The following is a 22,406-nucleotide window of genomic DNA, read 5'->3' as shown; positions in this document are numbered from 1 at the left end:
GAACAACCAAGGGAAGGGCAGCATCCAATAAAGGAAAACATCCAATAAAGGAAAACCACCTATGCCAAGCATGGTATCCATCCACAGACAGCTGTTTCGGGGTGTTTTGCCCCTCAGCCAGTTTCCTACTCCACACTGATGAGGGGCAAAAACCCCGAAACAGCTGTCTGTGGATGGATACCATGCTTGGCATAGGTGGTTTTCATTTATTGGATGCTGCCCTTCCCTTGGTTGTTCCTTCCCGGGGAAAGGCCTGGCTATTCACTGCCTGCGTTGAGAAACACGTGATGGTGTCTCCGCAGCTCCTCTACTTGCATTTGCATATTTGGGGGCAGTGTTCTGGATCACTGCGTTGAGAAACACGTGATGGTGTCTCCGCGGTGTTGGATGTTTTGGTCTCCACGAGGTCAATCATCCGTGCCTTTATAGACTTTCTACTAGGCACTGCTCCTGATAGCCAGTTTCCTACTCCACACTGATATCAGGAGCAGTGCCTAGTAGAAAGTCTATAAAGGCACGGATGATTGACCTCGTGGAGACCAAAACATCCAAAACCGCGGAGACACCATCACGTGTTTCTCAACGCAGTGATCCAGAACACTGTCCCCAAATATGCAAATGCAAGTAGAGGTGCTGCGGAGACACCATCACGTGTTTCTCAACGCAGGCAGTGAATAGCCAGGCCTTTCCCCGGGAAGGAACAACCAAGGGAAGGGCAGCATCCAATAAAGGAAAACCACCTATGCCAAGCATGGTATCCATCCACAGACAGCTGTTTCGGGGTTTTTGCCCCTCATCAGTGTGGAGTAGGAAACTGGCTATCAGGAGCAGTGCCTAGTAAAAAGGCTATAAAGGCACAGATGATTGACCTCGTGGTGACCAAAACATCCAACACCGCGGAGACACCATCACGTGTTTCTCAACGCAGTGATCCAGAACACTGCCCCCAAATATATCAATTTTAAAGGGAACCTGTTAACTGTTTCATGTGTTTATATTATTAAACTTGCCCAGGTCAACATTGTTTTTATTGTGTACAACTCTTTAAATTCTCTCTATTTTATTTTTACTTCTTGCAGCCGGTTGAAGCCACAGATGACGCCTTTTGGGACCAATTTTGGTCTGACTCGGCCACCTCTGTGCAGGATGTATTCGCTTTGATCCCAGCTGCTGAGATTCGTGCAGTCCGAGAGGAGTCGCCATCAAACTTGGCCACATTATGTTACAAGGTAAATGGTGACAAGCCACTAATAACATTCGGGGTGTTCCATTTTGAAATGCGTTTCTTGACATACTTAATATCTGTGCCCTGCAGGCAGTGGAAAAGCTGGTGGCAGGTGCCGATAGCGGTTGTCACTCAGACAATGAAAAGCAAATGGTGTTGAACTGTGCCCGGTTGTTGACTCGGGTACTGCCATATATCTTTGAGGACCCAGACTGGAGGGGATTCTTTTGGTCCTCAGTGCCTGGTGCCGGGCGTAACCAGGTAACATAATCAAAACCTCTCAGAGGAACAATTCATTTATTCTTATTTTTTTACTTTTGTAAAATTTCCCTTGTGAACATATTGGATCGGTTTTGCATTTGACATCGCAAAATGTACTGCCAAACCTGACTGTGTGCTTGAAAAAGGGACTTTGAGCCCCCAAACGCATTGTATTTTGAGACTGTACATTTTCGATTCATTTAATAAAAATGGTGACTCATTTTTCTGGCTTCCTCATTACACAACATTTCTGTTATCTTTCAGGATGAGGATGATGAGGAAGATGGATCTCGTCCATTAGCTGAATCTCTGCTCCTCGCCATTGCCGATCTTCTCTTCTGTCCAGATTTTACAGTGCAAAGTCACAAGAAGAGTGGAGCGGTGAGCACTACCTCAGACTAGTATAATCTGGGAAGACTAGTTCTCCCGAATCCAAATGTCTATCTAATTGTGTAAAGTGTACCATCGAGAGTCAAAGACCAGCAAAGTCTGCGCTGAGCTGGGATGGCACATGCCCCACATTAAAGGGTATTCCCATCTCCAAGATCCTATCTCAATATGTAGTAGGTTTAATAATATTAGCAAATATCTCCAATTAGAAATGTAGTATAGTTCTTCTGATAAGCTGTGTCGCTTACCACATGTGCAGGGCATTGCACTAGCTTAGGTATCTATGGTTACGACCACTCATAGTGACAGTTAGACATCTTTTAGTGGCTGTAACCATAGATACCTAAGCTACTGCAATGTGTAATACTCTCTTTCAATGTCCACATAAATCACTGAATCTGGAATGAAAGAATTAAAAACCCCAAAGTGTAGACAGAATTTCCATTAGGTTCAAACATGTTTTTCTTTACTAGATTTTGGTGAATTTGCATTTTCCGGTCACATTTGATTATTCCTTCTCTTTAGGATACTTCAGAAGACATTCACACTCTTGACAGCTGTGAGTACATCTGGGAAGCTGGCGTTGGCTTTGCTCACTCTCCAGCACCCAACCACACACATGATCTCAACAGGTAGGTGACCATCAGCCCAGTGGTAAGACACCAAGAGCAGGACTCAGAGGCTCCGTCATATATGACAAGAAGAATAATGCAACACTCAGACTTATTCTTACTATCAAAATGATGGGCACAATGGCAGAAGTCAGTGGCGATTGATTTCCATCTTATGATGCATTTGTTGGCACTCGGTTCTTTTTTTTTTTTTTTTTTTTCGTCCTTTGATGTAAAATTAAAAATTTGGCGACATTGTTAACAAAGCCTAAACTGTAAGAAGAATTTGCTCTGATGGGGAAATGTCTACTTTATGGCTAGATAATCCTAGGTACACAAGTGACCTATCCGCTAAGTATGTTTTTAATGCTTTGTTGGCCTAAAGGGTAATCTTTCTCTTCGTGGAGAGTGCCAAGTTGGTGTAGGGCTTTGTAGGCCATCCCATGCCCCCCTGTGAATTAAAATCTGCACCTCTCTAGAGTTCTCTAGTGCCACCAATTAGCACTAGTAACCCTTGGCCCTCTAAAGGACCTTGTTAGAGTTCCTGACCTGTTACTAACTGTAGAGGATACTTACATGTTTGGTTCCCTGTATCATCTATATATAAAGTTGAGGGTATGAATGTATGTATGTGTGTATCGAGCCACGCACACTCCGCATAGCAGGCACAGGCCACATCTAGCTCTGTCGTGTCTAGAATGGAGTTGCTCCTGTGAGGCATGACGTCAAGGGAAAGGGAGGCGCCTCATGGATAGAGATGTGAGGGGGAAAATGAGAGAAGTGAGGTGCTGCCGCAGGTGGAGGCTGTGTATAAAGCAACACTCACACATTCCGTATTTGGTCAGTATTTTACCTCAGTATTTATAAGCCAAAACCATGACTGAGGGAAAAATACAGAAGTGGTGACATGTTTCTAATATACTACTTTTTCTCTGATTGTTTTACTCCAAGTTTTAGCTTACAGGTACTGAGGTAAAAATACTGACCAAATAACGTGTGAACGAGGTCAAAAGGAGAAAAGTGTGGTTCTGCGCTGCAGAAGAAGTAGGCTGTGTATACGATTCACTTTATTGCAATTAGTGCAATTTCTCTCAGGATCAAGTGTTTCCAATTGTATATGGAAGAGGAGTGTGAGGTGCTGCTGGAGGAGGCGACTATACAGGAGAAAAGCTGTGCTGCAGAAAAATGCTGTATATAAAAAAGGAGCGTGAGGTGCAGGAGGAATAAGGCCCCTTAACTGCCGCCATTAAAAGTTGTATCGGCAGTTTAAGGAGTTAATATTGTGTTAAAAAAAAACCTTTTAGCTTCAACAAAATTGCTCGACACAAACCACAGAACAGGATATACTATATACAGGGGAAGATGACATGAAGGTATATGCTATATACAGGTGGAGATGATATACAGGTATATACAGGGTGGGCCATTTATATGGATACACCTAAATAAAATGGGAATGGTTGGTGATATCAACTTCCTGTTTGTGGCGCATTAATATATGGGAGGGGGAAAATTTTTCAAGATGGGTGGTGACCATGGTGGCCATTTTGAAGTTGGCCATTTGGATCCAACTTTATTTTTTCCAATGGGAAGCGGGTCATGTGACACATCAAACTTATTGAGAATTTCAGAAGAAAAACAATGGTGTGCTTGGTTTTAACGTAACTTTATTATTTCATGAGTTATTTACAAGTTTATGGCCACTTATAAAATATATTCAAAGTGCTGCCCATTGTGTTGGATTGTCAATGCAACCCCTCTTCTCCCACTCTTGACACACTGATAGCAACACCGCAGAAGAAATGCTAGCACAGGCTTCCAGTATCCGTTGTTTCAGATGCTGCACAACTCGTATCTTCACAGCATAGACAATTGCCTTCAGATGACCCCAAAGATAAAAGTTCCTACATGAACAGTTTCCTGGAACGTGGATTGGTTGTTGTGGGCCAGTTGAATGGCCACTAAGGTCTTCCGATCTCACCCCCTTAGACTGTTATCTTTGGGGTCATCTGAAGGCAATTGCCTATGCTGTGAAGATACGAGATGTGCAGCATCTGAAACGGACACTAGAAGCCTGTGCTAGCATTTCTTCTGCGGTGTTGCTATCAGTGTGTCAAGAGTGGGAGAAGAGGGTTGCATTGACAATCCAACACAATGGGCAGCACTTTAAACACATTTTATAAGTGTCATAAACTTGTAAATAACTCAGGAAAGAATAAAGTTACGTTAAAACCAAGCACACCATTGTTTTTCTTGTGAAATTCTCAATAAGTTTGATGTCACATGACCCTCTTCCCATTGGAAAAAAATAAAGTTGGCTCCAAAATGGCCAACTTCAAAATGGCCACCATGGTCACCACTCATCTTGAAAAGTTTTCCCCCTCTCATATACTAATGTGTCACAAACAGGAAGTTGATATCACCAACTATTCCCATTTTATTTAGGTGCATCCATATAAATGGCCCACCCTGTACTATATACAGGAGGAGATGACACACAAGTATATACTACATACAGGAGGATATGACATATAGGTATATACTATATACAGGAGGAGATGACATATAGGTATATACTATATACAGGAGGAGATGACATACCGGTATATACTATATACTGGGGAGATGACATAGCAGTATATACTGTATACAGGGGGAGATTACATACGGGTATATACGGAGGTGAAAATGAGAGGCGTAAGTGCAAAATGAGGGGAGTGAGGGGAAAATAGTGGAGTGATCGGAAAATGAGAGGTGGGGGGGGGGGGATGACAGGTGTGAGGGGGAAAATGAGAGAAGTGAGGTGGTATAACTAACCACAGTTAGCCCGGTAAACGCCAGGCTCTTCCGCTAGTTTTGTAATAATGAAGGGCCAGTTGGTATCTTCCAACAGAAAATTATTCCCTGGTGACACCATGGAAGAGAATTCTCCAAGTCTTACAAGTTTGGGTGGCAGTTTTCTTGCGCCGAGAGTAGAGAAATATTATTTATCTCAAAAGATTATAAAATTAAAGTGTTCTTCCTTTTTATCTTTCTATTAGGACTGAACTTCTCAAACTCCTGCTGACATGTTTCTCTGAAGCAATGTATCTTCCTCCATCATCAGAGACCAGTGGCACAACCAACCCATGGGTGCAGTTCTTCTGCTCCACGGAAAATCGGTATGCAAATGAAAACAAGATTGTAAGAATAGTACAGAGTTCTCAGGAAACTGCTCAACTTAGAGTGAAAAGAATCAGTGCTCTACTTTCAGTACGTGGTTTGGTTAATAGTGAAACGTTTGTAAAATTGGACAAGTCAATGTTAATTCCTTTTGCCAGCAGAACTTAATGGTAGAAGGAGATAGCAGTGGTTGAGTGACCAAATTTATAGGCCCTGTACGTGTTCTTGAGTCTACAGTGCTTACACCAGCAGTATAGGCAGTGTCTAACTGCATCTAATCGGCATTTACTGGGTAGTTAACTACAGTTTATTGTTCATTATAAACAGCTCTTTCAGGCAGATTTTATTGATGGACAGAGGTTTTACTTGAAGCTTCTGTTTGACAGTATAAAATGTATAACAGGGCATCCCACCTAGGACTCATGTTGGTGGTGTTTGTCTCCTCGTATGGGCTAGATTGAGTTTTGGGAATGTGCAGACTCAAAGGGCCTAAGTATGATGCACCACTTATAGGTGTGCCCCTAATTCCAGTTATTCCCAAATCAATGTTTTATCTTGGATATCTCAAGAACCCACAGAAATGTTTGAATGCAGCACTACTATTTCTTTGAAAATTACTGATTCTCCCTTATGCGACTGTCAGTTCTGTGATAGATGAAGCACTGCTTTTTGATTTTTGTTATAAACAGATGTGACTCTAGAATATCACGTATAGTGGGTGAAATAAATATTGAACACATGAAGAAAGAGAGGTACAAAAAGCCATGGAAAGTCATGACAGCAATTGAAATCTATCAGTAATTAGAAAGCAATCCTGCCACTTAGTGAAAAATATCAGCTGGTTCAACTGATGGCCTACAAAAAAGGTGTCTCATTACCAAGGTGTCTCACAAGTAACATCTCATGATTGGTAAAAACATACTGATGGCTTTGGTTACAGAAAAATTTCTTAACTCCTCGCAAGATTTCAGACAGAGGAGTGAAAAGAATTATCAGAAGAGTTGTCTAAGAGCCAAGGTCTACTTGAGAGCTACAGAAAGACCTGGAATCAGCAAATACAGTTGTCAGAGAACGCTAACTAATGCACTAAATCTCCATGGCCTATATGCATGCCTACCAATCAAGATTCCATTGCTGGACAAAAAACATGTTCAAGCGCAATTTAAGATTGCCCAACAACATTTAGACAAGCCTGTGAAATACTGGAAAATATAGTCTGGTCAGGTGAGAACAAAATTGAATTCTTTGGATGCCATAATACACACCGTGTTCGAAGGCCAAAATACACTGTATTTTGCCCCCAAAATACCATACCAACAGCAAAGCTTTGAGATGGAAACATCATGGTGTGGGATTGTTTTTCAGCATATGGCACTGTCAAACTTCATGTAACTAAAAGAAGGATGAATGGACAAATGTATCGAGACATTCTTGATAGAAATCTGCTGGCGTCTACCAGGATGATGCTTAAATGTCAACCCTTGTTTCAACTTTAAGCTGATGATCCCAAAAACACAGCCAAGGAAACTCTCAACTGGTTTCAGAGAAAATAAAGCTGCAAGAATAGCCCAGCTAATCACCTGACCTGAATCCAACAGACAATGTATGGAGTGAACTAAAGCTCAGAGTTCATAGGAGCCCACAGAACCTTCAGGATTTGAAGAGTGTTTGGGCCAAAATCCCACCCGAGCAATGCATGCAACTAGTTTCTCCATACAGGAGGCATCTTGAAGCTGTCATCACCAACAAAGGCTTTTGTATTTATTAAATTTCAGTAAGTGTGTTCAATGCTTTTTTGTCCATATGTCATTTATCATTATTATACATAATTATGGAAATCTATGGTTTGATTTCTTTGCCGGTGTTGATTGCAGCCTTGTTTCCCCTGAAGATGCCAGTAATGTGAAACAACATGTTGGGGAGGCAGCTGGTTACTTATTTTAAAAGCAATTGTTTTGTCAGTTTGTCACACTAAGCATTAGAGTGTTGGTCTGTAGCCAACCTATGCATTGACAGTATGTAATATTCCACAGGATCACTGAGTGAGGAGTTTATGTAGAATAGTGGGGGCAATTGCCATTAGCCTGTATCCAACTAGGGTACACGAGCACAGCGATAGGACAAATAAGGACTTAAATGGTGTGAGAACCAGTCCTTATTTGTAACTGAACTGCAGTATGGAACTATTGAAGTGGATTACATCGAATTCAGACATGCCCAAGTAACGCCGTCTTGAAAAGTACAGTTATTATACTGTGAAAAATAGACCTTTTCTCTCTGCGATCCTAACATGGAATTACTTTGAACAGAGACAATAACAAAGGGACCACCCCCGTGTCAGTCTACAAATGAATGGTCTCTCATTATTTATATGATTGCCTTAATAACTATCAATATAAAATAGAGATTGTGTATCTCTTGGACCAAAGGAAAATATTCCTAATTATTGACCAATGCAAACCTTTATGATTTTAATATTGCACATTGGCCCTATATTAATGGGATAAAGAAAGGTTATATTTTATCATCAAGAATCTTTAGTTGGGGTTTATTTGCCTTAGGCAATTTGTGAACGGTGTATTTAATACCCTACGCAGATTCTTTTGAACAATTTTGGTGGCTTTAATTCTCATTATTACACATAACTTAGTTTATGATCATCTATGGTTTGATTTCTTTGCCTGTGTGGATTGGATGGGTTGTTGCCAACATCTGGTGAGAATTTCATGTGAATAGCACCTTTAGAAATATATTTACCGTACTTAGAAAATTGGTGACGACTTGTTCAATTCTTATTTCACCCGCTCTTTATTTACAAGCTAACGTACATGTGGCTTCTGTAATGACATAACAGGAAAACTCTAAATGGCAAGAGATTTATACCGGTAAATAATGTATGAGTAGGTGGCACTGCTGGTATCCCCAAAGTCCAATTACTTCTTGTTTTTCTTTTAGTGTTAAATCCTTTTAATAGCTATTAGGCTCCCTGAATCCCATATTAAATACAGAGATTCTTAGACTGATTGATGAAAAGGTTGTCAAAGCAGAAAATGTTGATGACTAGTGATGAGCGAATATATACTCGTTACTCGAGATTTCTCAAGCCCGCTCGGGGGTCCTCCGAGCGTGCTCTGGAAATCTCGAGTAACTAGTATATTCGCTCATCACTATTGATGACTTATCATCTGGATAGGTTATCAATATCAGATTAGTGGAAATAAAACACTTTACATCTCCATCGATCAGCCATTATTAGCTTCGGGGATGGCTGGATGTCAACACTAAAAAGCACAACTCCATACACTGCTGACTGTATAGTGTGGATCAGCTCCTAGGTCATGGAAACTAATGATAGCTGATCAACCCTGACCTATATGCTAGTGATGACCTATCATAATGGATTGTGCAGACGACCATATAACTTGGACGAGTGCTATCGGCCATTTTGACGGATGGCACTCATCTCCAATGAAACCATGCACATGTCCGAGTTCCTTGGAGTGGCCCAAGGAAAAAGGTTGCAGCATGCATCATTTACCTTCGATAATAATTGGGTCATGCACAGCTGTTGAGGTCTATGGGTCAGTGGAAAACATCGGACCACAATTGGACGACAACTGAGTGCGGTCCGATTTTCACATACCGACTGGAGAAGATAGAGAAACTTTTTTTATTTTATTTTATTTTTTATCCCCTCCACCTCCGAGAAAAAGCCCCACATTAAGGATAGACATTCCATGGTGATGTATCTAAAGGGGTTGTCCACCTTTTGGGAAAAACATCTTACTTAAATGCACGTATTTTGGGCAAAATATCATGCTTTCAATTTGCTTTTCTATAGCCTCCGTGTTGCAGTATGTATTTCTGGCTACAGAATGAGTTAACTATGAATCCGTCAGTGAGCTTGCTATGACTGTCTGAGTTTGTAAGGACGGAATAACGCTGCCGTCGATTCTCTCATGCAAGAGAATCTAGCTGATCATGCTAGTGACACTCGGCTCAAACTGTGTCAGAGTTTGAGTTGAGTCTCCTCTTTGATGCAATTCTTTTGCATGAGAGAATCACATTGCAGGTGTGGAGAAGACAGAGAACTTTAATTTCTTCATCTTTGCCATTGACTCGTACTGCACTTGCATGTCATCTAAGTGCAGTCTGATGTTTCACACGCACCCATAGACTTGATCTTCACCAGAGTGTGTGTGTCTGTGTGGTCAGAGTTTTAATGAAGAACATTCTTCTCCAACTGGCCATGCATTTTAGATAGACATCCACTGAACGCTTATTTTGCCAACAGCTATCCCCCCCATACACATGCCTGCTCAAGCAACCAAGAGTACATGAGTTCTGAATGGGGAGAGGGGAGTGAAAAGTTCCCATATTCGACTGGTAGCAGCTAATAATCATTGGCAATAAAAGGATCAGGCATGCTGACCTCTAACAGCCTCATCCCTCTTTCTGTCATTGTGGAAGTCGGGATACAATCTTAAATGTTAGGAGTTCTGCTCCTCTTCTCAGTGACGTCACCGCTCTTCGGACTCCCTCTATGATCTGTGTGTGTTCCGGAAGTCTCTTTTACAATATAAGGCCATGGAGCCTTGTTCTGACTCTCCATAGAATTACATTATAACAGCCACTTCTGGGGTCGCCCAGTGTGAGTCTGCAGAGTGGTGACGTCACTGAGAAAAGGAGCAGAATGACTGACTCTGAATCCCTGAGAAGGCGGCGGCGGTAGTTGAGGACACATAGTAGGAATTAACACATACACACTACATTACATACACATAGTCACAGATTTAGTAAAAAGTAACTTAATGGGAGGGCTTCTAAAATATTAATTTACATGAATTAAAAAGAATGAATTGACATTGTAATGTTAATGTAGCAATAATATTATCTGACCGATTAGGACTATAACACAATATCGGGCTGTAATGAAGAATCCTTGGGACCAAGATGAGTCGAACGGTTTTTATTTCCACAACACCATGCAATGCTGAACTAATGTCATCCGATGCAGTTGTTTTTTCCCCCCTGAACAAGATGCTAGTCCAGTGCTAAAACGCGTTATGGAAGTAAAAACCTCATCTTGGTCCCAAGGATTCTTTATTACAGCATCGCAGCCCGATATCGTCTTATCGTCCTAATTGGTCAACCATCCCGGAGGAGATGACCCCTAGCCACAATGCAGCAGGTGAGGAGTTGTGCCTGCACACAGCCTGCTCAGGTGAGCAACTTCCTTTTACTTTCCTTGTGCCCAAAAGGGTATCACCCGATGGTCTTGGTCTATTTTGTTTCCCTACAGTTTTTCTACCAGTAATAATATCCGCACATATCACATACGTTAACTATTAATGTTGGCAGTATGTAAAGATCTGCATCACGATTATAAATGGTACAAGACGCCCGCCACTCTTTAGGGCCGGAGCGATTATGGCTAAGTGTCTCTCACGGATCTTAACAGTTCTGTTAATTTCTTTTTAGTAAATATTTGATCCCTTAGCCACCTGATGGGAGATTGTATTAAAATATTGAGTTGGAATGTGAGAGGTCTGGCGGATAAAACACGGCGGGCGGCAAGTTTGCAGTATGTCCGAGAACATAAGGTCTCAATGATATGTCTGCTGGAGACACATTTAGTGCAGGAGAGGGTGGATGTATTGAATAGGCGCTGGATACAGAGGGCGTATCATTCTACTTTCTCGGCGTACTCTAGGGGTGTGTCTGTGTTAATACATGCGGGGGTGCAGTATGAGGAGGTAATGGTAAAAGAGGATGTGGATGGTCAGTATGTGGTGGTGAAATGTAAAATAAATGGAGTGTTGATGTGTATAGCGGCAATGTATATTCCGCCCCCATACTCAAGTAAGAAGATAAGAGAGGTGCTGGAGAGGGTAGAGCGTTGGGGAACGTTACCATCTCTAATTATTGGCGATCTTAATAATATCTGTGATGACTTTTGGGACAAAAACAAAAATCCCCAGAATAGAACAGGGGGACATATCACTACGTTTGGGACCTATGTCCGGGAAGTAGGTATGATTGATTTATGGAGAGTTAGACATATTGGGGAAAGGACGTACTCATGCTACTCGCCAGCTCATGGTACTTTGTCTAGGATTGACTTGGCGCTGGGTAACTGTTTACTGGACACGATGGTAGGGGAGGTGAGATATTTGCCTAGGGCTCTTTTAGACCATAGTCCAGTTGAGGTGGAATTTCGGCCGGTGGGGACACGGATCGGGAGCAGGAAGGAGTGGAAGATTCACCCTAATTGGCTACACAGTATGGACTTGGAAAAGATAAAGAAGGAGTTGGTGGAATTTTTTGAGATCAACGAGGGAAGTGTAGATGTTCTTACTGTGTGGGAAGCCATGAAAGCGTACTTGAGGGGACTGCTGTTCAAGGATATTAGCAGGTGTAAGAGGAAATCGAGAGAGATAGAGAGGTTGGCGGTTGAAGGGCTGAGGATAGCCGAGGATGAGATGGTAATAGCGGGTACTCCGGAAGCTGGGAGGAGGCTAAAGGCAGCTCAGAGTCAGTTGGAGGAGGTATTGCTCGGTAAGGCTGAAAGGAAGAGGGAATTCATGAATCTGGCGTTTTACCAGGAGGGCGAATCTGTGGGTCATTTGCTATCGATAGTGGCTTCTGCCCAGAGAAACACTTCCTTTGTTCATTCTTTGGTATCGGGGAGCGGTGTGGCTGTCTCTGAGACTTCAGAGATTTTGGACATTTTTGCGGATTTTTATGCGGACCTATATTCCTCTCAGGTAGATGGGTCGGTGGAGGACACTGTGGCGTTCCTTGAGGAATTGGAGCTCCCAAGGCTGAGTGACATAGATAGAGAAGATTTGGAAGCTCCCATCACGGAGGAGGCGTTGGGTCGGGCACTGCAGTCTATGGCTAATGGGAAGGCACCTGGCGTAGATGGATTTCCTGCTGAAATTTATAAAAACTTTGGGGAAGTGCTGATCCCTAAATTAAGGGTACTTCTGGAGGAGGCTAGGAGTGGCGGTCGTCTACCGGCATCTATGCGGGAGGCCATAATAGTGGTGATTCCTAAGGAGGGGAAGGACCCGACACAGCCGGATTCATATCGGCCAATCTCCTTGCTTACTACAGACGTTAAACTTCTGGCTAAGGTGTTGGCGATGAGGTTGACAAGTGTTATTTCCGGCCTGGTGCACTCAGACCAGTCCGGCTTTATGCCTGATCGGTCCACTGCGATCAACTTACGAAGGCTGTATATGAATTTGCAACTCAGATCTGACAACTGTGGCCAGAGAGTTATTGCATCTTTAGACGCTCATAAGGCGTTCGATAGTGTGGAGTGGAGATATCAGATAGCAGGTGCTCCGGAGTATGGGGTTTGGACCGCAGTTCATATCCTGGATTCGACTGATGTACTCGATGCCGATGGCTAGGGTTAGGGTAAATGGGGAGTTATCACGGACCATACAACTGGCTAGAGGGACGAGACAGGGGTGTCCGCTCTCTCTTTTGTTTGCTCTGGCTGTGGAACCACTGGCTGCTAAGCTTCGACGGTCTGATGAGGTGACTGGGTTTAAATATGGGATGATTGAAGAAAGGGTGACGTTGTATGCGGATGACATTCTGCTATTTCTGGCTGACCCGGGTACGTCCTTGGAGGGAGCCATTGGGATTATTGAGCGTTTCGGATCGGTGTCGGGACTTAGGATAAACTGGAGTAAGTCTGTCTTGTTTAAGGTGGATGATGATGGTGGGGAGCCACTGGAGGATGGGCGACTGGAGGTGACTAGCCAATTTAAGTACCTTGGAATATGGGTATCTATGCCTGTTACTGACTATATACATAGAAATCTGACTCCAATCTTAGGTGTTCTTAAAGCGAAAGCGGATGCTTGGCTTAAACTGCATTTATCTGTGGTAGGTAGGGTGAATCTTATTAAAATGATTTTGATGCCAAAAATACTGTATATTCTTCATAATGCACCAGTTTGGATACCACGCGGGAGATTTAGACAGATTAACTCTCTGTTCAGGAATTTGATATGGGGGAGACAGCATCCGCGTATCAAACTGGAGACACTTCAGCGACCCAAGGAAGATGGGGGATTGGCATTGCCTAACCCTGAAATATATTTTCTTGCAGCCCAGAGTCAGCATTTAAAAGGCTGGGTGCATGAAGGGTCATCTGGGGCGGTACAGCGGCTGATGGAAGTGGTGACAAAAAGAAGGCCAGTGGTACAATGTTTGGAGGATGGATCCCTGGGGGCTCTGGGGAAATTATACCCGACTGTGTTGTTGATACGCAGGCTGTGGGGTAGGCTGAGACATATACGGGGGGTCACGGATTTGACTAGATTCTCACCGCTATGGCATAACAGCAACTTACAGGAGTTTGAGGCACTGGGGGTACCGACAGACTGGCAAGTCAAAGGGATTCAATACGTGTATCAAATAATTGAGCGAGGTGAATTGAAATCATTTTCCCAATTACAGGCGGAATTTGGTCTTGGGACTGTGGGGGAATTTCAGTATTTGCGGATGAGGCATGCTTTTGGAGCTCAGAGTAGAAACGGAGGTATTGGAATTCAGAGGGATATAGTACTGGAGTATGTGTGTAATGAAGGGACTACTGGGGGAGTCATATCTACTTTGTATAAAGATCTGTTGCACACTTTCCTATTGGGGTTTCCAATAATGGCGAGAGCTAAGTGGGAGAGGGATCTGGGTCCAATGGAGAATGAGACTTGGGAGTCGGTGCTAGAATGGGTCCCACGATTGTCACTGAGCGAACCGTATAGACTGTCACAGCTCTATGTGATACACAGGGTTTATAAGTCACCGATGGTGCTATATAAGGCTGGTTTGCGTGATGATTCTGAATGCCCGAGGTGTAAAACTGCAGATGCAGACATTTTCCATATGATGTGGACATGTCCGAGGTTGGCTGCCTTCTGGGTGGTAGTTTTGAGTCGTATGGAAGGTGCGTATGGATGTAAGGTGCCAAGGGATCCACTTGTGTGCTTGTTGGGATGAGTGGATAACAACCTGAAGATAGCTATTGCCAGATTGTTATACATGGCTAGGAAGGTAATAGCTCGAAATTGGATTAGGGAAGAACAGCCGTCTCCAGTATGTGAAGCAGGGCCTGACACTGGAAAAGGGGTTTTATAAAAAAAGAGGGAAAATCGAAATGTTCAATAAAATGTGGTCTCCGTGGATTGCTATGGGATAGGGGTATTATAGAGGGAGAGTTAATTAAGGTTCCTAATTAATGGTAATGTTAAATGTGGCTTATATTATTGGCCGAGGGATTAGATAGTATATTGGTCTAATGATGGAAGTGCTAAGCAAGGTGAGCTGCTTTGTTGGGTGGGGTTGGGGGGTGGTGGGATTGAAGGGGAATGTTTCAAGGGGGGGAAAAAAAGCTTTGTATTGAAAATAAGAATGTAACATGTCATTTATCTTGTTATTCTTAATAAAAATGTATTTGAATAAAAAAAATAAATATATTTGATCCCTTTTTTAAATTTTTTTTTTTTTTGCTTTCTTTTCTCGCCGCAGACATGCACTACCGCTCTTTACATCCCTCCTGAATGTGGTTTGTGCATATGACCCTGTTGGTTATGGGATTCCTTACAACCATTTGCTTTTCTGGGATTCTCGAGAACCAATGGTCGAGGTCTCGGCCCAGCTGCTCATTGTCACATTGGACTCGGACCACACCAATACATCTAGCCCCAGCATGGATGGGACTACCACTAGCACTGCCATGGACGAGGGTGAAGTATGTAACCTCATTATGCCATGCTTTTATTTCCTGACTCCTGCTTACATACTAATACTGCTCACTGTTCTCTTCTAAGAGCCCAGCACCTGACAATCTATTTGTGAATTATCTGTCGCGGATCCACAGGGAGGAGGTAAGAAGGTGTTGCATACTGGATTGGTGTTCATAGTATAGATTTATAAATATCAAAAGACTGACCGTCCCTTCCAAACAGACAAATGTGAACAGGTGCAAGCTAAGGGAGCCACTCTATATGTTAGTAACAAATTAAAGCTGCACTCTGACCCGCTATAGTATGCAAACATGGAATACATGAAATTGCATTACTGCTCTTGAAGATGAGTTGGAAAACTAAGGTACTTGATGCATAAATTTGCCAATTCATGTGTACCCAACGGCCGGCCAGCGACAAAGCGTACCCTCTCTGCTGGGACCTTAACCTAACTTGATATCTCTCCTAGGCTAAAAGCATGCAATCACATAGTTAGGTAGTATACGTTTACTTAATGCCAACTGTTAAAATAATTATACATTTTTATTAGACATAAATACATATACAAATCAAAAATATGTATACACACAGACAAAATGAGACACCACAGAAACAAAAACCGGGGGACACCTATATGGCAGAGTTTAACCTCTACACCACCTATGACGTATAGGTATGACCTCGGTCGTGTCCCTGCTTTCCATGTTGGCTCTGGCACTGAGCCTTTGTGTTTTTCCTGCACATGACATTTGATCTGATCAGCTGTCAGGTGCCGCTAACAGCCGCTGGCGGAATCGCGATCCATCTGCGGCTGTTAACATGTTAAATGCCACTGTCAGTTTCCAACAGCGGCTTTTAACATGGCCGCGCCGGAAGCGCGTCACTAATCCCGCTCATCAGCGCCCCTATCACATTACCGCGGGTTGCCGATGGGTTGGCATGACGACCCGGGGTCTGCACAAGACCCCTGTGGTTGTCATTGATGGAATGCTATGTGCACCGCCCTGTGGCTGGCATTCATAGCAGGTGATCATTTTGGCTACACACAGAAGGTTCAGCCCTGCTGTATATAGCACAGGTGATCGGATGATCGCAGCTTCTAGTCTCCCATGGAGACTATTGAAGCATTTGAAAAGTAAAATAAAAATGTTTTAAAATAAATAAATAAATAATACACATATTTGGTATTGCTGCGTTCAGAAACGCCCGATCTATCAATATGCAAAAATAATCCAATGAGGTTTTTTTGGTCACTGCAACATTGCAATAACAGGCGATAAAAAGATCATATTTACTCCAAAATGGTAGCAGTAAAAATGTCAAAATAAGCCCTCACCCTGCCCCTGATCCCGAACAATGTAGACGCAATGGGTCTCGGAAAATGGTAGGTAACTTTTTAATTTTTTTGCAAACTTTGGTATTTTTTTTTTACCACTTAAATAAAAAATAACCTATACTTGTTTTGGTATCTGCAAACTCGTAATTACCTGGGGAATCATAATGGCAGGACAGGTTTAGCATTTAGTAAGCATGGTAAAACAATTGAAATTGCCAAACAAATGCAATTTCAAAACCAATTTTTTTTCCCCTTTTTCCAGTACACGATATTATAAAACCAATGGTATCGTTCAAAAGAACAACTTGTCCCGCAAAAAAGCAAGCCCTCACATGGCCATATTGACTAAAAAATAACAAAGTCATGGATCTGGGAAGACGGGGAGCAAAAAACGGAAAAACCCAAGGTGGTGAAGGGGATAAGCTATAGTAGAAGCCTTGCTACAGTATATATGTCAGAGAAGGGTAGATCTAAGATATGGGTAACAGAAAGTATGAATTAATGGTATAGGAATTAAGGCAATTGATGACACATTATCCAAGTAAGCCCCCTATGTAAGATTAAATTTACATGAAAGTATATATATATTTTAATGGGACACAACCGAAACAAGTAAAACATTTTTATTTTTTTTTTCTTTGTATTTATGTCTAATAAAAATGTATAATGATTTTTAACGACTTGTATTTTCCCTTATTGGTGTAAATGCTTGGTTATGCAATTAAGCCTTACTGCATGGATTGTAAATGTAGGTGTTTAACATAGATTTAGTTATAATTATCCTCCAAGTTCAACTAGAGTCTAATGTTAGGCTCCTGTAGCCATTGTTCAATGACTTTACATCACTTGTAAATTTTCTATAAAAAGATGGGTGGCCATTTTCATCATTTTCACTTGGCTAACTCAGGGGTGCACAAACTATCCAAATGCTGCGTTTGCCATGCAGTACTATTCTCTGTGGCACTCAACCATCTGGACACATAAATGGCTTTATGTGGAGCTGCTCACATGTAGTTTCCAAGTCCCAGGAAAAAGGTGTGGCGCACAGCATGGGTTTTTAAGGGACAGGCAAGTGTTAAAGGGTTTCTTCATTTTTATATTGATGACCTATCCCATGGGGAGGTCATCAATATCAGACTAGTGGTGGAAGGCAGCTGTTCTTAGTGCTGGTGGCAGTCGAATGTTAGCAGTTGCAGAGCTCTGTCATCTGTGTGGTGGCCACTGCACGGTACTGTAGATCCAATCCTATTCAGTTGAATAGTTCATGTGGATGTGCAGTACTCAGCCACGTCTGCTGCCATATGATGGAGCTGTGCTGCTCAGCCCTTCATCTGCTAACGTCCGACTGGCACTGAGAACAGTTGATCAGTGGGGATGCCGAGTATCAGACCTCCACCGATCTGATCTTGATGGCCTATCAATAGTAGTGGAGAAACCCTTTCGTAGTTCGTGTGGCTATATTTGGAGAATAGAGGTCCTTTGACTCTCATGTATGACTCTAGAAATGAGTGGAGGAGGTGGAGAGAATCACAAGTATGCATTTTGTGCTTTTCCCTGGATTTAAAAAAAAAAAAAGAAAAAGAGATCCACATTCTCCTCATTGGTGCTATCCTGGAATATAAATGTGAGTGTAATACCCTTTTAAATATTACTGTGGCACTTGTAATCAGTATAACAATTTGACCATCAAACTAGAAAAATTGTGCACCCTAACTTGTTATAGCGTTCTTATTTTTTTTAATGGATGCTGACTCGCACCGTTATTACTAACTCCTAGGACTTCCAGTTCATCTTGAAGGGGCTTGCCCGTCTACTCCTTAATCCACTCACTCAGACATATCTACCAAATTCCACCAAGAAAATCCAATTTCACCAGGAACTACTGGTTCTCTTCTGGAAACTGTGTGACTTTAACAAGGTCAGGAGTGATTCTTTGGGTCTTTAGATTCAGTCTGTGCCTGCTGTAGTTTTAGAATCGGGCCATTTTGCCCCTTCCTGACCAGGCACATTTTTGGTTTATTTTTGCATACTGTATGTGCTTTTAATGGCTCCAAAAATGTTCTTGTTTGGATGTTAAATTAGTCTGCGTTTTTTATATTAGTCAATTGTATTGTTTTGATGGGGGCTGGGCTAAGAACAGCGCTTTGGACTTCAGTTGTTTTCTTTATTTGGTCTTATTTCTTTTCTCTTGCTTGTTTTTAATTTTTTAATTCTTTCATTTTTTTTCACTCATTACGCCCCCATAATGTCATAAAAGACCTTCTGCGGGGCATTTTAGTATTTTAAATACAGTGAACATCAGCAATATAAAAATGTAACACTGTCATATTAGCCCCCATTACAGGGCAAATTCAGCCTCCTGATTTGCAATATTGGAGCTGGGCCTGCTGTGATCCAGCAGCTCCTGTTCCATCTCATCACCTGGTGATCACATGACCACTGAGTCTGGAGAAGGAAGCACTGTCAGTGCTTCCTATACTGTATGTGCAGCCCTCATTCAGTGCTGCGCATACAGTGATCAGGATGAGAGAGATGGGAATAAACCATCTCTGCCTTCTTTAAGGGCAGTCCAGCTGTGTTTTCTACAGCTGCTCTACTTTGCAGTGATATTTTAGAACATCACCCAGACCGTAATAAACACGTGGAGCACTGGCTGCTGTGCCCAGTGGATTGGGTGCTTGGCCTCTCACCGTGTTCTTCTCTTTTGCTTTCACAGAAGTTCCTGTTCTTTGTTCTTAAGAGCAGTGATGTCCTGGATGTTCTGGTTCCCATTCTATTCTTCTTGAACGATGCCCGAGCGGACCAGTGTGAGTCTTCACTCTTGTTCTTTCCTCCATCACCTCAGTTTTCGCCTTCTTCACTCATCTCTTATCTTCATGTTGTTGTGATCATTTCTGTCATATATTGGCCACATACAAAGTTGTTCACTACGTTTCTTTTTACAGCCCGTGTTGGACTTATGCACATTGGGGTTTTCATTCTTTTGTTGCTAAGTGGTGAGAGGAATTTTGGAGTTCGTCTCAACAAACCCTACTCTGTGAGAGTCCCGATGGATATCCCAGTGTTCACAGGAACGCATGCGGACCTGCTTATTGTGGTGAGTGGTAAATGTGTGCAGCTTGTTAGAAAGGATGTGACTTTATATTCTACTTTCTCAACAGTACCTCTTTTTCCCTCATAGGTTTTTCACAAGATCATCACCAGTGGACACCAGCGTTTACAACCTTTGTATGACTGCCTGCTGACCATCGTAGTGAATGGTAAAATGAGGGAAGGCACACTAGAAGTAGATTTTAGGGTTGTTGTTTTTTTTTTTTTAACCTTCGTCCGGCTGAGTAGGTACAATTGTAACTATTCCGTTTTAAAATTGCAATAACTTTTTTTTTTTTTTTTTTTTCGAAAAGCCATAGAGGGCTGAAATTTCGTGACATCTCTGCAGTTTTGGTCCAGAATATATTGGCCAAATTTCAATAAAATTATATATGAAGGCACAATTGTACCTCTGCAGCCTGTTAACGTTGTAAAATTATGCAGCCTGACGAAGGTTAATTCCGATTTCTTCTGTATATCTAGCTGCATATAACAAAATAAGATGGTCACATGGTTGCCAAGGATAACCTGAAACCTTTCCATATTAATGGACCTAGGCATTAAAGGGCTATTCTCAAGTTTGTGGGTTAGGGGATAACTTCCTGAGTGCTGGGGGTCTGACTGCTGAGAACAGTGTGTCTGAAGAGCCCAGTTTGAACAGAGTTGTGGCCCATCATGCACACTGCCATTCATGGTTATAGGACCACCGGAGATAAGAGTACAGCACTCTGTTAGTCTTCAGCACTCGCATAAGAATGAATGGAACGGCAGTGCGCATGATTGACCTCTGTTGTTTTCACACGGGGCTGGATCCCCAGCAATTGGTAAGTTATCCCATATCTATTGTTGGATAAAGAAAAACTTCCGATCTTGATAATATTCCTTTAAATAACTGTTGCCTACTTTGATGTCCAAATTAATTTTTAGGATGGATGGAAATGAACGACAGACCATTCTAGACATTCTTATCTCTATTGGAATCAATGTGCTATGTAAAAATTTGTTTCTCGTTTCACATTACTTCCTCTAACAGCAGACTTAGAAGAATTTTCTGGCAATAAATCAGCCAACAAAAAATTCTGGCCACCAAAATAAGGGAATGTAAATGCATTCTGCAACTATATGGAGGCAGGAGCAAGCATATAGAGGACTCAAAACCCCTGGAAAAACTATGAAATGCATACATTTCTTTGTTTTCTAGACACAGCTTTTTGCACATTAATATATCATTCTAAGGGACCCAAAACACAACTGACAGTTCTAGTTAGGGAAAATCCACATAATTGTGGAATATTTTCCTGTTGTGGACACCAATGCGCTTTACATCGAGGTGCGTGTCCTTTTTTGTCCACTACGTGGCAACTGGAACAGACTCTTTGCTGTAATAATCTGTGAGCCATCCATATGTATAATACTAGTACAATCTAGGTTGATACACTCAAGAATATAGCCCTAAAATCATATCTGATGAGTTTATTACTTTTTATATGTTTTCATGTAAAAATCTTTTAAAAGTTTATACGTCCAGATAACCCAGTTGTATTTTTTAGATGGTCTTGACACTCCTGGTAGCTATAACCATGTTTGTGTGATGGGTAAGGTTCTATAATTGGGACCTCCATCTGTTGAGAGAATAGAGGTCGCCGAAGCCTAGTTCTGTAAACCACAGTAGACCAACACCTTACAGAAGCAGTCCGCAGCTACTTGCAAATATGACTTTTTCCTCATTCACAAAATTCTATAGCAATAAACTGGGTTGATTGTTAAATAAATAAGATAATGCCTTTGCCTGTATATAGTGATTTAAGTATATAGTGCCAAGTACTGTTCATTTAAGAAGGTGATGGCCCACCGGAGGATTCTCCTGTTCTCCTGTGGGCCAGTCCAACCCTGCGCCTACATTTGTTCTGTTCTATATGGCTGCCACTAGACACACTGGCTTGCCCAAAAGAGTTCAGCGAACCCTCTTACTTTGTATGATACGTAAAGGACTCGCGTCTACAGAAGTTATTCTTTCATCTGTTTGCCATGCTCACCTTTGTAAGGTTGTATTTATCCTTGCTCTTTTTCATTGCACAGTGTCCCCATACTTAAAATCCCTTTCCATGGTAGCATCCAACAAGCTGCTCCATCTGCTGGAAGCTTTCTCCAGTCCTTGGTTCCTCTTCTCCTCCCCACAGAATCATCATCTTGTTTTCTTCCTGCTTGAAGTTTTCAATAATATTATCCAGTATCAATTTGATGGTGAGTTTCACTTATTATATATCTGTATTTGTACCATTTTTCATGAGGTTTCATGTGAAAAGACAATATTGTAGTCTCTTTAACCCCTTAACCCCCCTGGAGCTTTTTTCGATTTTGCGTTTTCGTTTTTCACTCCCCTCCTTTCCAGAGCCATAACTTTTTTTATTTTTCCGTCAATATGGCCATGTGAGGGCTTATTTTTTGCAAGATGAGTTGTGCTTTTGAACGACACCATTGGTTTTACCATGTCGTGTACTAGGAAACGGAAAAAAATTCCAAGTGCAGTGAAATTGCAAAAAACGTGCAATCGCACACTTGTT

The 22,406-nt window shown here is 42.0% G+C and overlaps 1 protein-coding gene across 1 annotated transcript in view; it reads left to right on the top strand.

The window, feature by feature from the left end:
• Window positions 1–22,406, top strand: part of HID1 (HID1 domain containing) — a 73,013-nt gene that overhangs the window by 34,701 nt on the left and 15,906 nt on the right. The window contains exons 2-13 of the mRNA XM_069752147.1: window positions 1,080–1,229; window positions 1,316–1,486; window positions 1,751–1,867; window positions 2,402–2,508; window positions 5,529–5,648; window positions 15,199–15,421; window positions 15,501–15,557; window positions 18,530–18,670; window positions 19,469–19,559; window positions 19,698–19,849; window positions 19,934–20,012; window positions 21,922–22,086. Of these exons, the coding sequence (XP_069608248.1) occupies window positions 1,080–1,229; window positions 1,316–1,486; window positions 1,751–1,867; window positions 2,402–2,508; window positions 5,529–5,648; window positions 15,199–15,421; window positions 15,501–15,557; window positions 18,530–18,670; window positions 19,469–19,559; window positions 19,698–19,849; window positions 19,934–20,012; window positions 21,922–22,086 (1,573 nt within the window). The remainder of the gene's footprint in view (window positions 1–1,079; window positions 1,230–1,315; window positions 1,487–1,750; window positions 1,868–2,401; window positions 2,509–5,528; window positions 5,649–15,198; window positions 15,422–15,500; window positions 15,558–18,529; window positions 18,671–19,468; window positions 19,560–19,697; window positions 19,850–19,933; window positions 20,013–21,921; window positions 22,087–22,406) is intronic.

The sequence above is a fragment of the Ranitomeya imitator genome, chromosome 2 (assembly GCF_032444005.1).
Source record: "Ranitomeya imitator isolate aRanImi1 chromosome 2, aRanImi1.pri, whole genome shotgun sequence".
Lineage (NCBI taxonomy): Eukaryota > Metazoa > Chordata > Amphibia > Anura > Dendrobatidae > Ranitomeya > Ranitomeya imitator.
The sequence above is the reverse complement of the archived record's forward strand: the minus strand, read 5'-3'. Positions and strand labels throughout refer to the sequence as shown.